At 43.3% G+C, this 15,760-nt stretch overlaps 1 protein-coding gene across 3 annotated transcripts in view; it reads right to left on the bottom strand.

The window, feature by feature from the left end:
• The window catches only part of Nt5dc3 (5'-nucleotidase domain containing 3), a 62,242-nt gene that overhangs the window by 4,547 nt on the left and 41,935 nt on the right, over positions 1–15,760 (bottom strand). For 2 of the 3 annotated variants that reach the window (XR_607614.2, XR_001872689.1), the window contains exons 11-14: positions 13,759–13,845; positions 9,819–9,959; positions 7,309–7,373; positions 4,316–4,822 (exon numbers count right to left, since the gene is read on the bottom strand). Coding sequence is in view for 1 of the 3 variants with exons in the window: in XM_008843160.2 (XP_008841382.1) it covers positions 4,570–4,822; positions 7,309–7,373; positions 9,819–9,959; positions 13,759–13,845 (546 nt within the window). In the remaining 2 variants the exon portion in view is untranslated. The remainder of the gene's footprint in view (positions 1–4,315; positions 4,823–7,308; positions 7,374–9,818; positions 9,960–13,758; positions 13,846–15,760) is intronic. The other variant, XM_008843160.2, reaches the window with a different exon arrangement.

Raw genomic sequence — 15,760 nt, 5'->3', positions numbered from 1 at the left:
TCCAGTCCCAGGGAATCCAATAGCCTCTTCTGACCTCTGCGGGCAATGAACGACACAGGTGCACTTATCTACAAGCAGGCAATACATGTGTACACATTAAAAAAAAAAAAAAAAAAAAAAAAAAAACCCTCAAAATAAATCTACCACATGATCTGGTTATACCACTCCATGGCATATACCCAAAGGATTCATCCCACTGCAGAGGTACTTGTACATCCATGTTTGTTGCAGCTTTCTTCACAACAGCTAAGAAATGGAAACAATCTACATGTCCTGCAACTGAAAAATGGATAATGAAAATGTGGTACTTTACACAATGGAGTTCTACTCAGCAGTTAAAAAAAAAAAATGAAATCATGAAATTTGCAGGTAAATGGATGGAAGTAGAAACTGTTATACTACGTGAAATAACACAGAGTAATGTTTTCCATCATTTGTGGATCTTAGCACAAATCCCTTATATGTGAGCATATATCCTGATGTAACTGCAGTAGTATTCAACTGGGAAGGGAGGAGAGAAGGACATACGAGGAACCATGGGATTAAAGGGTAAGAAGGAGCTCAAAAGAGGGGATAAATTATCAAGGAAAAAATGGGAGTATTTTAACTGGGGAGAGACGAAGGAGGGTTAGAAAGGAAGAGAGATAGATAAATAATGCGCAGGTGGTGTGAAAACCCAGAGGACTATGTATTAGTTCAAAAGCCTACTGAAAAATACACATACAATATCTCTACATGAGTGCATGTGTACAGCTGAAGGCTATGGAACAAGAAACAGTGCCGGACAGGAGAAACTTCCCTTTGACTTGTCGCTCAGGGTAGTCCAAGAGACTTCCTAAATAACACAGGCTATTGCCACAGTCCTTGATTATGTCCCAGAACTTGAAGGGAAGACCTTATTGGTGAAGACAGGGCATACTTTGAACACAGGACTTGGAGCAATGGCGCTGGAAATGACCTGGAAACTTCCTCTCTGAAGACTGGTTCTCATACTTTTACAGAACACTATGCAAGCTGCTAGATGAGAAAAATCAATCAACGGCCCAACCCCAGCTTTAAAATCTAACAACCACAACAATGATTGTACAACAAACCATATCGGTGCAGTACTGGCACTTTTATCTTGGGGTAATCTAATTGGACTTAAGTCCCGCTAAATGGGAAAGAACTCATGTGTGGTAATATAAAAATAGCCAAATACACATGGCTGGAGAGGTCATAAAGCCTAGAGAAAACCCTACCTCTGTCACATCCCTAGACAAATGAAATTTCTTACTGTATGCTAAACATGTATCCTTATATTTACAGACAAGTACACGATACACCAGTCATTGAAGAAGCTCCTTTCTATGACAAATGGAGACTATGACAAAATTCTACAACTGGTGACACACAGAGAACAAGTGTGAGATACCCAGCCCTAAGTGACACATCTACAATGAAACTTCAATACCTAAGGTTCATGAAACATAATGGAACAGGGAGTAGAGAGAATACCAGTGCATCTCTAAACTCTCACTAGTGAAACTTCCTCAAGCAACAGAGGGCAATGAACACAGAAGGCCACAACTGGCCAAAGTGTAGCGAACAAGAGACTGTAAAGTGTGTGTCCCTGGTTAGGACTCCTATATTAAACCTTACCCACTCAGGGCTCAGGGACCATTGCAGAAGAAGAGGCAGAAAGATTTTAAGAACCAGGGGTGGTGCATGACCATAAGGAAACAGAGACTTCTAGGCTTCTGGGAACTTGCTCATATGACTTGCAGCATTGGTACAGCATACACAAGACCCATGAAAACTCAATCAGACAAAAATCAGCATAGAGCTGGGGAAATGGGCAGGAGGCCCTAATCTTAGCCAAGGAACTAATGGCAGTTGATCACTGCTGGATGAGGGCATCATCTTCTTTAAATGAGTGATGACAGATAGGATGAACAGGCTCCAGTGAATGAACTTACACAAAGGGACATCTGAGTATACAAACTGGACTTGACAAGCCTTAACATATATGACAGAATGCTTGAAATCCTATGGGCAGGCTGTGGGGAGGGTGTCTAAATATGATTAAGCTGTATTGTATGAAATGCACAAAACTTCAATAAAAAATATACATTGAGCCAGGCACGGTGGCGCACGCCTTTAATCCCAACACTCGGGAGGCAGAGGCAGGCGGATCTCTATGAGTTCAAGGCCAGCCTGGTCTACATAGTGAGTTCCAGGACAGCTGGGGCTACAGGGAGACCCTGTCTCAAAAAGACCAAAAAAAATACACACATACACACACACACACACACACTGGAAAAAAGACTGCTAGACTGAGCCATGTACTAACATGCCATGGCTTTGCAGCATTCCAGACACATGCCTGGTGGGCCCTGGTACAGGTGATGCCAGACCTCCTCCATCAGGCCAATCCCCCACCATGTGGCCAATCACTACCAAGCTCAGTGACCCCAAAGACTGAGACCCTCCTATACAAGAATAGATTGTAAAATGAATAGATTGTAAAACGAATGGTAAAAGAATAGATTGTAAAATTCAGCTGGGCATGGTGGCGCACGCCTTTAATCTCAGAAGAGGCAGAGGCAGGTGGATCTCTGTGAGTTCAAGGCCAACCTGGTATACATAGTGAATTCCAGGCCAGCTGGGGCTACAGAGAGACCCTGTCTCAAAAAAAAAAAAAAAAAAAAAAATTCATGACTCATACCCAGAATGGCCTACGTCTCTTGACTCTCCTCCATGGCCTACGTCTCCTTAGGCATTGAGAGCATAGTTCTATCTCATTCTCTAGTAAACAGAACACCCTGTAACTGGCATCTAGTCCATCAAGGAGGACCTGATTAGACTAAGAATTTTTTTTCAGCTTCTTCGCCGTGCTTCTCTAAAGCAGAAATTGTGGGCCTCCAGAGCACTGTGCATCCTTTTGAGACCCCAACACTGAGTAGTGCTGAGCATCATGTGCCAGCATTAGATGCCAGCTGTCCTGCTGGGTAAGAAGACACCAGGGAACAAGCAACACAAAATGCCCACCCTGTTCTGAAGATGAGACTACTGTACCCTACTGTGTTTAGAATGCAGCAGAGGAGGAGGAAAGGCTCTAAAGGGTCACCTTTGCTGTGATGATTAACACAAGAGAAGGTCAGAAGATCCTGTGGTAACTGGGTGCTACAATGGATGCTGCACAGCTTATTAACTCCTGCATTTTGGCGGGCAGCCTACAGAAGGCCAAGCCAGCATTCCATCGATAGCTGCTTTTCAATCTACTCACTACAGTAAAAATGCCAAATAAGCAAGCACTCACCATAAGCCTCCTTCAAACTCACCGTTCTTTAGATTACATATATGCCACACCAGACATAACAGTGTTCCTGGGATTCAGCACTCAGGAGGCTGAGGTAAGAGGATCTCAAGTCCAAGGCCAGCCTAGGCTCCATGGCAAGACCCCATCTGAAGAAAAACGAGGGGAAAAAAAAAACCAAAATGAACATAGGCCACATTAGAGCAAAAGCTTAAAATGAGTCTGGCAATCTGAGAGAGGCTGCTCCAACCACAGCACTTGCACAGCACAGCTTTGCGGAGAAAACACCATTAGCAGGACCGTGACTACTGTCAGCAGACATTACAGCACTTGGAGAACACAGGCAATATGCTGAGGTCACAAAGGACTCTATCTTGAGTTCAAGCCACTGCAAATACAGACATGCTAAAAGAATCTTCCCTCCAGAGAGGGAAAGGAAGATGCACTCAGGCCTGGCTCGCAGAACGAAATGAGAAAAGCTCCTCTGGCAAATCTTCTAAACATCAACTGCCATGTGCCCGCTCACAGCTTTGCACTAGCACAGACTGAGCACTAAGACTCTGTGTCTCTCCTTGTCTCACTTGACAATGACAGACCTACCAGCTGAGCGACAATTTTAACGAGAGCACCTGTCTCCTCGGCCCCTTCCCCAAGGAAAAGGGCACCTGCCCATCACTTGATCACCAGCATGGGGCAGGGTAGCAACAGACTGAGAACAAAGGCTTCCTGTTCTTTTTCAAGAAAGTCCTTCCAGGGAGGCTGCATCCTCTCAGAGCAATGCGTCAGAAAGTCTGCTAAAGCCTAAGGACCAGAAGACCTGGGAACTGGCAGCCATGGGGCTCATATCTGCCTCTGCAAACTCGCTGTCTTTGTATGTTACTGTTCCCCTGTTCAGTGTCTTTGCATAGCACTGTTCCAATGCTCTGCTTGTAAACAACCAAGAAATGTTTCACAGAAGAGTCTAGAACTATTTCCACCCTTGACGTGCTGAAGAGAGATGCCATCAAGTGGGCTCACCTGTCCCAGAAGGCCTGACACTGGCTCTGCAGTAAATGAGGCTGCATCAGTTTCAACATTTGGCCTCTGTATGGAAGAAGGCCAGGCCGCAGGTAGCTAGCTCCTGTCAACCTGGGCATATTCTCCCCAGGGTAGAAAATGAACATCAAAAGACGTACTTGACTCTTCAGAAAGCAGCTCTCAGACCCACTTAAAGTGACCTTGTCAAGTTCACCTGTGGCTGCTTCTGGCTTTTTCTTTGGACAGACACAGGATTACTTGGCCTGGGCCTCCTGCAGCACAGGCGCTCTGAAGGCGGAGGGGCTGTCCGACCAGGCAGGGAGCTCGTGCTGCAGGGGAGTCCTCCTGGGGTAAAACGTGTGATGGACGTCGTAGTTCAGGAGGCAGCTCAGAGATGCCATGTAGATGTCAGCGAATCGCGACAGGCGCCTCAGGAAGTAGGTCGGATTCTGGTCAGTGCGGAACAAGCTCCCGAACTGGGCATTGAAGAAGCTTTTGGTCATTTCTCTGAAGCAGCAAGAAAAAAAAGAGAAAGGTTTTAAAAGGTTTGTATTTTTTCTAAACTACTGACATAAATATCTCGTTATAAACACATGTACATATGAACAACACTAAATGGACTCAGGAGACTTTTATATATGTATGTATGCATGTATGTATATGTAATAAGAGGCCATAAATTTGAGGGGGGAGTCATAGGAAGAGTTGGAGGGGGAGAGGGAGGAGTGGAAATACTGTAAATATAGTACTTGTATGAAAGTCTCAAAAAACAAAAAATTTAAATTTATTAAAAAAATATATTGGAGAGAAAAATTAGTCAATTAGTCAAGAAAAACCCTAACTTCCAATCAAAAAAGCAAGTAAGCCAGGTGTGGTAACCCACACTGTAATCTCAGCACTGGGAAGGCATAGTCTGGAAGATCCCCAAAAGTTCAGTGCCTTCCCACAACGGGACAAAGATCACCCACACCTACCACCACCTCCAAAGCTCAGGGACTTTTGCAGAAGAGGTTGGCGGAAAGAATGTAAGAGCCGGAGGAATGGGTGGAGTGTTAACTGGAAGTGTCCTCTGACCACTATGCCGGCAAGCTATAGTCACACCTCCTTCCCATGCTCGTCAAGGAGAGGGAACTCGGTTACCCCGCCTACTCAGATGACTTTAGCTTCATGTGGGGGAGGGGCTAAGGACATATAAGCCAAGAATGCCAGGAGGCACCTCTCACCATTTTCTGTGACTGTCAGGAAGTCACTGAATCTATATTTGACTGTGGACTTTCCAGTGCAGCAGTAAATGGGGGCACCTAATCCTCTGTAAATAAACCCCCACCCTATGCTCAAAAAAAAAAAAAAAGAAAAGAAAAGAAAATCTGCCCATTCATCTCTCAAATGACCCCAGTCACATGCCTCCCCTCTTATGCCAGCTGAAGCACTTCTTCAAGCCTCCAGTGCCCATCACACGTCCCATGCCCTCTATAGATACACATCTTTTCCCAGAGTTAATCAGTGCAGGCAGAGCTGTTCTGAAGGTATTGAGATATGAAGAAAGTTCTCAGTGTTGCTAAACCACCTTTTATTAACAAGGTTGTGGTAAGAACTAAGCAAGGCAGAGAAATCAATGTACTATAAATGCTCAAGTTCTCTCACACCTGAGGAATTACGGAATATTGTTAATCACCACCAAGTGCTCACCTTCCACCCAGCCTAGTTCACATCTTCAAAGTCATTCACCCTAGCCAAGGAGGTTGGCTCCTGCAATTGAACCTCTGCATTCTTCTCTTAATATCCTATCATACATACAAGGGACAAGAATACCATGTGATAGCTGAGATCCTACACATAGACTAGTCCAGCAAAATGAACAATACCATTTGAATGGTGTTAAATCAATTACAAATAAAGCAAAGGTATAATTCTTTGTACAACTGTGCGATAAAAGCCCTCCTTGGTAGAAGTTGTCTGTTATCACTGGGGAATGACAGATACAACAAAGAAATACTAAAAGATTTTTAAAGTCCAATTAGGTCTCTATGGGTGAACAACATAAATGATGTTAAACCTTTTACTGTAACATCACATTAAGATGCGGAAATGTTAGAGACTTGAAGCCAACAGGAACTCTCTGGCAGAAGTGCTTCCTTTGAGTCTCCTGAGGTTCTCAGAAGTGAGCAATGCGGTCACTGTCGGCCCCAGGCCTTCGGGAGCAAGGCCCTGAAGTCAAATCACTTTATCTCCCTCCTCTACACTTTCCTCTACCCTATATTTTTACAGCAGCAGAAATCAAGTCAAAATAAGCCTTGGTCAGCCAAGAGTCTGAGACCAAGGGGTAAGGATGGAACTCAATATAGGCTTGGCTTCTGCAGAACCCCCACAAAATCCCCATCAAGTCAGGCCGCCATTGCTTAGGGGCCAGAAGCCCAGGCAGTTTTCAAATCTTGGGCTCTGTTGGGACATAGGGACAGCCCTGCACTAGAGTGGCTGTGTTTATGCAGTATGAAATCATCCTTCTCAGGGAAGGGTGGATGTCACCAGGGCCCCTGTGCACAACTAACTGTTCCCTACGTACATGTCTTATGAAACTTTTCTGACAACAGGCAGGCTTTCTTTACCAAGAAAGGCTGCGTGCACATTCCTGAAACAGCCGTGCAACATACCAGGGTTGCAGGAGCCCTGAGAATTCCTATGTATCTACAGCACAGCCCCAACAGCCACATCCGCTGCCAGCTATCAACTGGGCCACCAGCAGCCCAATGGAGCAGTTGAAGCAGGGAGGAGAAAAGAGAAGGAAAAGCTCGCCTCCCTCAAGGCCTTCAACAGCAAATGCAGACAATGCATGATGATCATAGCTGGCTTTGAGGAAATGCCAGGAGTCACCAGCAGCAGAGAACTAATCCTGGGTATTTGGGAGCTAAAAGAAAGAATGCTTCCCAACAATGCCTCAGAAGACGTGCATGGAGCAGGACAGTGGATGCAGGTGCAGAACAGGTCTCTCTTACCTCATCTCCTTCCTCTCCTTTTTCCACTCCTGCAAAACCAGCTGCGACTCAGCATCTCTGTAAACCTGCAGGACATTAGCCAACAGTTACTATGGCTTTGGTTTCAAACAAACTCATCAGCAGTGAGAATTTCTCTTTTATTTACTTTTGTATGCATGAACATTTCCTGCCTGTATGTAAGTGCACCTGGGCATACAATGTCTCAGAAGCAAGAGAGAGCATCAAATCCCCTGAAACTGAAGTTACAAACAGTTGTCAGCTGCTATGTGGGTGCTGGGAACCAAACCCAGGTCCTCTGCAAAAATAGCCAGTACTTTTAACTGCTGAGCCATCTCTCCAGCCCCAGAAGTGAGAACTTCTTTCTCCCCACCCCACCCCACTTTCTCTTTTTTGAGACAAGGTCTCCCTACAGCCACAGATTGTCAAAAACTTCCTGTGTAGACCAGGCTGGCTTCAAACTCACAGAGATCCACCTGCTTCTGTTTTCTGAGTGATTAAAGGTGTGTGCCACCACACCCTGCAAGAAGTGAGAATTTCTTGCACCTTTTCTTGAAGGAATTTTACTCCTTAAGTGTAATTTACAGGAATTTGTGTAAAATAATATATTCCCAACTGAAATCCTATGTTCCTGATAAATACACAGAAGAGCTTTACATGTCCATCATTAGAAACCTAGCGAGATGACTCTCAGCAGGTAAAGATGCTCGCCTCAGAAGCATCATAACCTGAGTTGGATCCCTGGTCCACAGGGTTGCGCTGTTTGGGAGGTCTTAGAAGGTGTAGCCACACTGGAGGAAGCATGTCACTGAGGGCAGGCTTAGGAAAGTTAAGCCTTTCCAGACCTCGAGTTGCTCTCTGCTTCCTGTGCCTGCTTGACGGTGTGAGCCTCTACTTTTGCTCCTACTCCAGCCACCTCTGCCACACACTCCTCAACCATTAAATATTTTTTTGTAGGTCAGAAACAAAAATAAAACAAAACATTCCCAAGCTAAATGTAATGCTACCATCAATCTACACACAGGTCATTTGTATATTTGATCAGCTGCTACAGTCACAGAAAAAAATACAAGTCAGGCAGGTATCTCTTATCCTCAGGGGATAAATCTCAAAACTCCCTGTGGGTGCCTAAAACCTCAGACAGTACCAAACCCTAAATATATTTTTCCTACATATGCATACCTATGACAAAGCTCAATTTATAAATCACAAAATAAGAGATTAATAACTAATAATAGAACAGAATAATTAGAACAGTATACCATAAAGCAACAAGCACCTTAGGGTGGCAGTGCAAAGCCCTCTCCCAAGGCCTAAGTAAGAGTCTCACCATGTCATCATGATTTCACACGTTACTAACCTCTCAAAACCCAGTTTCCTTATTCTACAATGAAGGAATTGTACCTGCACGCATGGTATAATTGACTATTAACTGGATACTGTGCATAGTGCAAGCGCTCAGCACAATGTTGGGCACATAAGGAAAAACTATTAGCGCTGGCTGGCCCAGGCACAGACTCAGCTGCATTAACACACAAGTGACATCTGATATTTTTAGAAAATCATCTCACAGGCATAGTAAAAGAAGCAAAACAAGTCCTGAGCAGAGGAGCCAAGAACCAGGATTCGAGAGCCTACCGGAAGCCAGGTCCAGAGGACGTGCGGGGCCCCATGCTCTGGAATGTGCAGGCTGAGAGAGAGGACAAGGCCTGATCGTCTCAAAGCTCGGCAGGGGCAGCTGTGGGCAACAGGCCATGACCAAAGGCTGCAGGTGTGCCAGCCAACAGATCAGGCATCTGCGCCACTTAACCTAAAAGCATCTGCACTCGCCCACACAGCATGGTAGACAAGCTGCACAAAGGGAGCATACGGGTGGCTCTTGAGAGGTGAAGAGGGCCCTCACAATGGTCACTGGAGCAACAGAGGCGAGCTTCTGGGCCAGGAAACGAGCTATGCCAAGGACATTCCTTCCTAACTGCCCCAGCTGACTTTCGGAAAGAGGCAGCTGCCACTGCACTCCGGAGAGCAGCAAATCACATCATTGGAGGCTGGACCAGGACCTTGACTCTTGCTTTACAACTCTTTTCAGGAAGCAATGGTGCCTAGACTGGGGTATTCATTCATTCCACAGAACTCTTCGTTTTACAGGTAGGGAAACTGAAGCCAGCACAGAGAAGTCCTACAGCAAACTAAGAACCAGGACTGGTCTCTAACCATGACAGGGTCTCCAATCCCACTACTCCAGAGGGCAGCTGAGCATGACTGAATGTGGACTGAAGGAGAGCACCCACGTTTATGGACTCTGCAAAGACACTCCAAATGACTCCTGGAAACATTTTTAAATGTCATATCAAGGGAAAGAGCAAAATAATCCCTAGTTATTTTATAGTCTGCTGAGGACAACTTAAACCTTATACTTTATCATTGTAATTGAGTAGAACACTCATGACATTTTGATCAGTGATTACCTTTAGGCTTAATGAAAAAGTGAGAGAGAAAAAACAATCGCGAACCTGCATCTGTTCCAAGAGCCCAGTCAAGGTCTGCAGCCAGGTCATAGTCTGAATGTACTGCTCTGTGTTCATGATTCTGAGCTCGGACCGCAGCTCAGGGATGATCGCACCAGTCCGCCAGCCATGCTTCAGTGTCAGATCCTGCTCACAAAGGCCACAGGGCACCAGCATCAGTCTCTTCAGAACTCAAGCATTTCTACCCTTCCCAGACAAGGGAGGCATTTGCTTAATCACTTTTTAATTGTAATGGTTAGTTATTAACCAAATCGCATTCAATGAATTACACTTAATTAAAACCAATTTGGCCCCAGGCTTTGACCATTTCACCCAGAGAAAGTTTCTGTTCTGGAAATAATGGTTGTGATTCACAGCTGCTGCAGAAACATGGGGTATGGAATCATTAACCATGGTCTGGGACAGAAGGCGCTTAACCTGAACACTAGCACTGCTCCTCATTCAAACTGAGTAGGGGTACACTGGGAATTCTAGAACCTCATAGTCCCAGCACTCTGTCAGGAGTTCCAGGCCAGTAATGGCTGGCTACATAGTGATTTCAAGGCCAGCCTAACCTACCCACGAGAACTTGTCTTTAAGAAACAGATAAAACGGATAAAAATGGCCAAGACTATAGCCCACTGGTAGTGTTTGTCTGGCATGCACAAGGACTTGAGTTCGATTCCTGCTACTGTATATGTGTATCAAGACTGCAGCGTTCCCTGGACCTGTGGGGTATGGCCATCTGGGTTACAGGGTCACAGAAGCCGAGGTGTGGAATGATCACATAACACAAACAGGCGTGGCTGCATTTTTCATTCCACACGTTATAACCCAGTGATGTCACAACAGGCCAGGGTATCAGTTTTGCTGTGGGAAATCCAAGATATGCAATCACAGTACTAAACAGTCATCCACTTTCTTACTTGGCAAACATTTATCAAGCACTATTTTGCACTAGATACTAATGTTAAGCAATGAACAAAAGCTGGAAAATCTCTGCCTTCAAAGAAAATATGAACAGGGCTAGGGATGCAGCTCAATGGTAGAATGCTTGCCTAGCATGCACGGAGCCCTCAATTCAATCCCAGTCTTACAAAAAATAAAGGAGGAGGAGGAAGGCGGGAAAAGGAGGGAAGGAGAGAGGGAGGGAGGAGGAGATACAGACAACAAGCAAGCAAGTAAACAACAGCAAGGACAAACTCCGACCAAAATGAGAAGAAAAGAAGGCAGGCAGGTCATCCTTGTACAGACCAGGCAGACCAGACTAACAAAGGGATATAGGAGCAGAGATATGATGGGAAGGAGGATATAAAAGTAAGCAAGGGCCAACCTGGGACACATAAAACCATGTTTCAAAAAAGGAAAAAAAAAAAAAAAAGAAAGAAGAAAATGAATTCAAGGAAAAGATATCAATACAACTATAATCAAAAGGGGGCACAGTAGCCATATTAATAGCCCATAAAATGGACTTTAAGTCAAAAGCTATTCTGAGACAAACTATAATGATAAAGGGTTAATTCATGAAGAATATAGAATACATGTGTGCATGTACACACATTCACCAAATATCCTATTTCCAAAATACATGACACAAACAGTAATAAAAACCAAGGGAGGAATAAACCCCTCTACAATAACAGCAACTCAACTTCTTGAGTGGGTGAAACAACACGGAAGATCAATCAGAAAACAGAAGATCTGAACACCACCACAGACCAATTGGACCTGGCAGACAGAGACAGACTCTACCACCAAATGAGAGCACACAACACATCCTCCAGGATCCATCTTATGTAGGACTCAAAATGTGTGTCAATAAATTCAAAAGACTGAAATCAAACTAAGTGCCATCTCTGATCACAACAGGAATAAATAGAAATCAATAGCATAAGGAAAACTAGAAATTCATATAGGTAGAAATTAAACAACATTCTCTTGACCAACAGGTCATAGAAGAAATCACAAAGGAAATTCGAAAATACTTTGAGACAAATGAAAACACCACTTCTCAGTGCTTAGGAGATGCAGCAAAAGCAGTGTGAAGAAAAGTACAGCTTCAAAAACTTTACATAAAGATTTTGGGGGTTGGAGAGATGGTTCAGCAGTTAAGAGCACTTGCTGCTCTTCCAGAGGACTCTGTTCAGTCCCCAGCACCCAAATCAGGAGGTTCACAACTATCTGTAACTCCAGCTCCAGAGTATCCAATGCCCTCTTCTACCTCCACAGGCACTCCGCACAACACACACACACACACACACACACACACACACACACACACACAAATCTTTTTTTTAAAAGATAGTTTCAAATAAACAACCCAACTTTATACCTTAAGAAACTACAAAAAAAAAAAAAAAGAATTAAGTTACATCAAATGCTAGAACTAGAAGGAATAAAAATTAGAGTATACAAAACAAAATGGAGAATTTTAAAAAAAATCAACAAAACCAAAAATTGGTTTCTAAAATACTAACAAAGGAGCTGGAGAGATGGCTCAGCAGTTAAGAGCACTGGCTGCTTCTGAGTCCCAGCACCCACATGGTAGCTAGCAACCATCCATAACTCCAGTTCCAGAGGATCTGACACCCTCTTCTGGCCTTTGCAGGCATTGTATGACACAGGTACACTTACATACATGCAGGCAAAATATTCATACACATAAAATAAATCCAAAAATTTAAATAACAAAAAAAATTGACAAACTTGTAGCTTAACTAAAAGAGAAGACCCAAACTAAAACCAGAAATTAAAAGTGGTAATGTTACTACTGGCTCTACAATGAAGAAGGAAAATGTGAACAGACCTGTAAGCAGCAAGGAACTACATCAGTCCTCAAAGTCCTTCCAACTATGAAAAGTCCAGGCCTACAAGATGCCCATCATAACACACCACTTGGCTGGGCACTGAGAGAGCTGGGTCCCAATAAAAGCACTCTGTGTCTATGTCATTAATAAGCACTTCAATATCTCCTCTTACAAATGGGGGCATCAGAACTCAAAGTCACACAGCCATAACACAACAACTGTCTTCTTAAGCTGAGGTCAATTCTCTGAAACAAACTTCAACCCACTGGGCAGGCAAGTGTGCACACTCCAGGTGTGGGCTAACGTCACCTTGGATGAGTGTTACAACACGGTGTTGGAATGTACTTCCTCACCTTCACCACCAGGAAGTCTGAGTTCACAGACCTGGGTGGGACTTTGGCAATGAAACTCCTTCCACACACCCTGCCACACATTGCTGTAATGGCAGGAGACACAAAAGGGACACAGATTTAAGAGAGAAACATGGAAGTCAGTGCAATGCAGGCCAAAATACTGAGTGATGACAAGAATGGAGATGGTCTGAGGCCACCACCTCCTCTTGTTACCTTCCTGACTCTGAGCTTCAAGCTCTGGGAAACATGCAAAGTGTGAACTGGAATCACCTAAAAAAAACCATGAAATCATTCCATCCGGGATAAAGCAAGTACAGTAATGAAACTGAACAACTCCATGTTCCAAGTCTACCCTGATACTGTGGCCCTCCTCCAGCCGTCCCAAGAGCCATGGGAAGCCTCCACTGTCCCCTGGCAATGCCAGCTTCAACGCTTCAGAAGTGACTGGCTAAAAAATGAGCTTGTGTGCTGCATTCTTAGGTTTTTTTGACACATTTATAAAAGGGACAGAAAGGTTCCTGGCATTTATTGCTTATCATTGTTTAAATGGAAGGAGTTTTTTCATCAAATCTGAGTGAATTTCTAATTTCCATAATTTCGAAGAGAAAAAAAAAATCTTTTTCACAACTCTGATCTCTCCTGTTTTGTAAAAGCAAGACATTAAAAATGGGGTCTACTCCTAGTTTTTTAGGAATGCATAAAAATGACCTTAAACAAAAGAGAAGTTTCTAATAGGTGGAATCCACATGCCCAATCCCCAATAGAGGCGGCGGCAAGGTTCCTCACCGCCAGGTCACTGTATATGTGGTCACCAAAATATAGCACTTTGGAGCCTCTCCATCCAGTGAGCTTCAAAAATTCATACAAATTTCCCTGCAATAAGAAAGGAGTATACATCAAGATAGGTAAGAGGCCCAGATCGCCCACGGTCTACAACACCTATGTTTTAAACAAGTAAAAATTGTTTATACTTTTATAGTTTATTTTAAATAATCAAAATATAAAGTCAAGGCCGGGATTGGTACTGCATGTGTTTAATCCCAGCACTCAGAAGGCAAAGACAGGTCAATCTCTGAGTTCAAGGCCAGCCTAGTCTACATAGAGAGTTCTAGGCCAGCCAGGGCTACATAGTGAGATCCTATCTCAAAAAACAATCAGTCAATAAATCAATAAATCAATCAATACATTTATTTTTAAAATAAAGCTAAAACTACTTTTTTAAAAAAATATTTTATTTATTTATTATTCTTATTTTATGTATATATGTGTATTGCCTGTATGTAGGTAAGTACACCCATGTCATGCAATGCCCACAGAGGGCAGAAGAGGCTGTCAGATCCCCGAACTGGAGTGTTATGGACAGTTGTTAGCTGCCATGTAGGTGTTGGGATTTGAACCCGGGTCCTTTGCTCAAGCAGCCAGTGCTCTTAACTTTTATTATTCTTATTTTATGTATATATGTGTATTGCCTGTATGTAGGTAAGTACACCCATGTCATGCAATGCCCACAGAGGGCAGAAGAGGCTGTCAGATCCCCTGGAACTGGAGTTATGGACAATTGTTAGCTGCCATGGGGGTGCTGGGATTCAAACCTAGGTCTTCTACAAGAACAGTCAGTGTTCTTAACCGCTGAGCCATCTCTCCAGCCTCAGAGCCATCTCTCCAGCCTCAGTTAAAAGCACTTCTATGGAAAATCTTTCAGACTCTTCTTTGATGACAAATGTGCTTTTCAAAAAAGCTTCACATTGCATAAATCTCTGTTAACTCTCTTCTCGCATTAAGTAAATATGTTGGGACCATCTTTCCATAAGATCTTTTCCATAATCTTATTATAATTACTATAGTTAAAAAGCACTATAATTCTGTCAGGTGTGGTGGCACAGCAGGCCTTTACTCCAAGCTTGAGAGGCAGAGGCAGGTGGATCTCTGTGAGTTAGAGACCTGCCTGGTCTCCAAAGCAAATCCAGGCCAGCTGTGGCTACAGGGGGACCCTGTGTCAAAAAGACCAAAAAAAAAATAAGTACCATAACTCCATCTATCAATGCCCTGATAGTGAACATTCATATGATTATCTTATAGTAAAGTTTTATTAGACAGATCTTCAAAGATCTTCTTATACTAACTTCTTAGAAGTAAAATGACTATATTAAATCTAAGTTTTCAAGGGCTAAAAAATACAATCATTGCTAACTCCAGCAGGCTATTATAGACCCAAGAATGTTCAGTGCTTAAAGAAAATAATTAACATCAACACATAAAAACGATTGGCAACTGTTGGCACTCAAATACATAACAGCCTTCCTTATATTGCCAAAATATTTTAAATTGTATAGAAAATGTATCTCAGCTGGAAACAACTGTGTGAATAATATGCCAAGATGAATACTCCATAAAGAGAAACCACCAGGGGCCGAAGAGATGGCTCAGTGGTTAAAAGCATTGGCTGCCCTTGCAGAGGACCTGGATTCAGTTCCCAGGACCCACATGGCAGCTAAGAACCATCCATATATAACTCCAGTTCCAGGGAATCCGACACCTTCTTCTAACCTCCATGAGCACGACATGGATATACTTCCATACAGGCAGGCAATACACTCATACACATAAAATAAACATAATAAATAAAATTTTTAAAAGGAGGAATCAATGTTTACTACTGATATCTTACATTTTATAAAGAAAATGCTTTAAATTTTATTTTTAACTTAAAAATGGTTGAACTAATACCAAATGTGACTATCAGCATATAGAAAATATATTGACTTTGGCCAGGTGTGGTGGTGCTCGT

This window comes from Nannospalax galili, unplaced genomic scaffold, assembly GCF_000622305.1.
Source record: "Nannospalax galili isolate Female #2095 unplaced genomic scaffold, S.galili_v1.0 scaffold39, whole genome shotgun sequence".
Classification (NCBI taxonomy): Eukaryota; Metazoa; Chordata; class Mammalia; order Rodentia; family Spalacidae; genus Nannospalax; species Nannospalax galili.
This window is presented reverse-complemented; position numbering and strand designations above follow the sequence as displayed.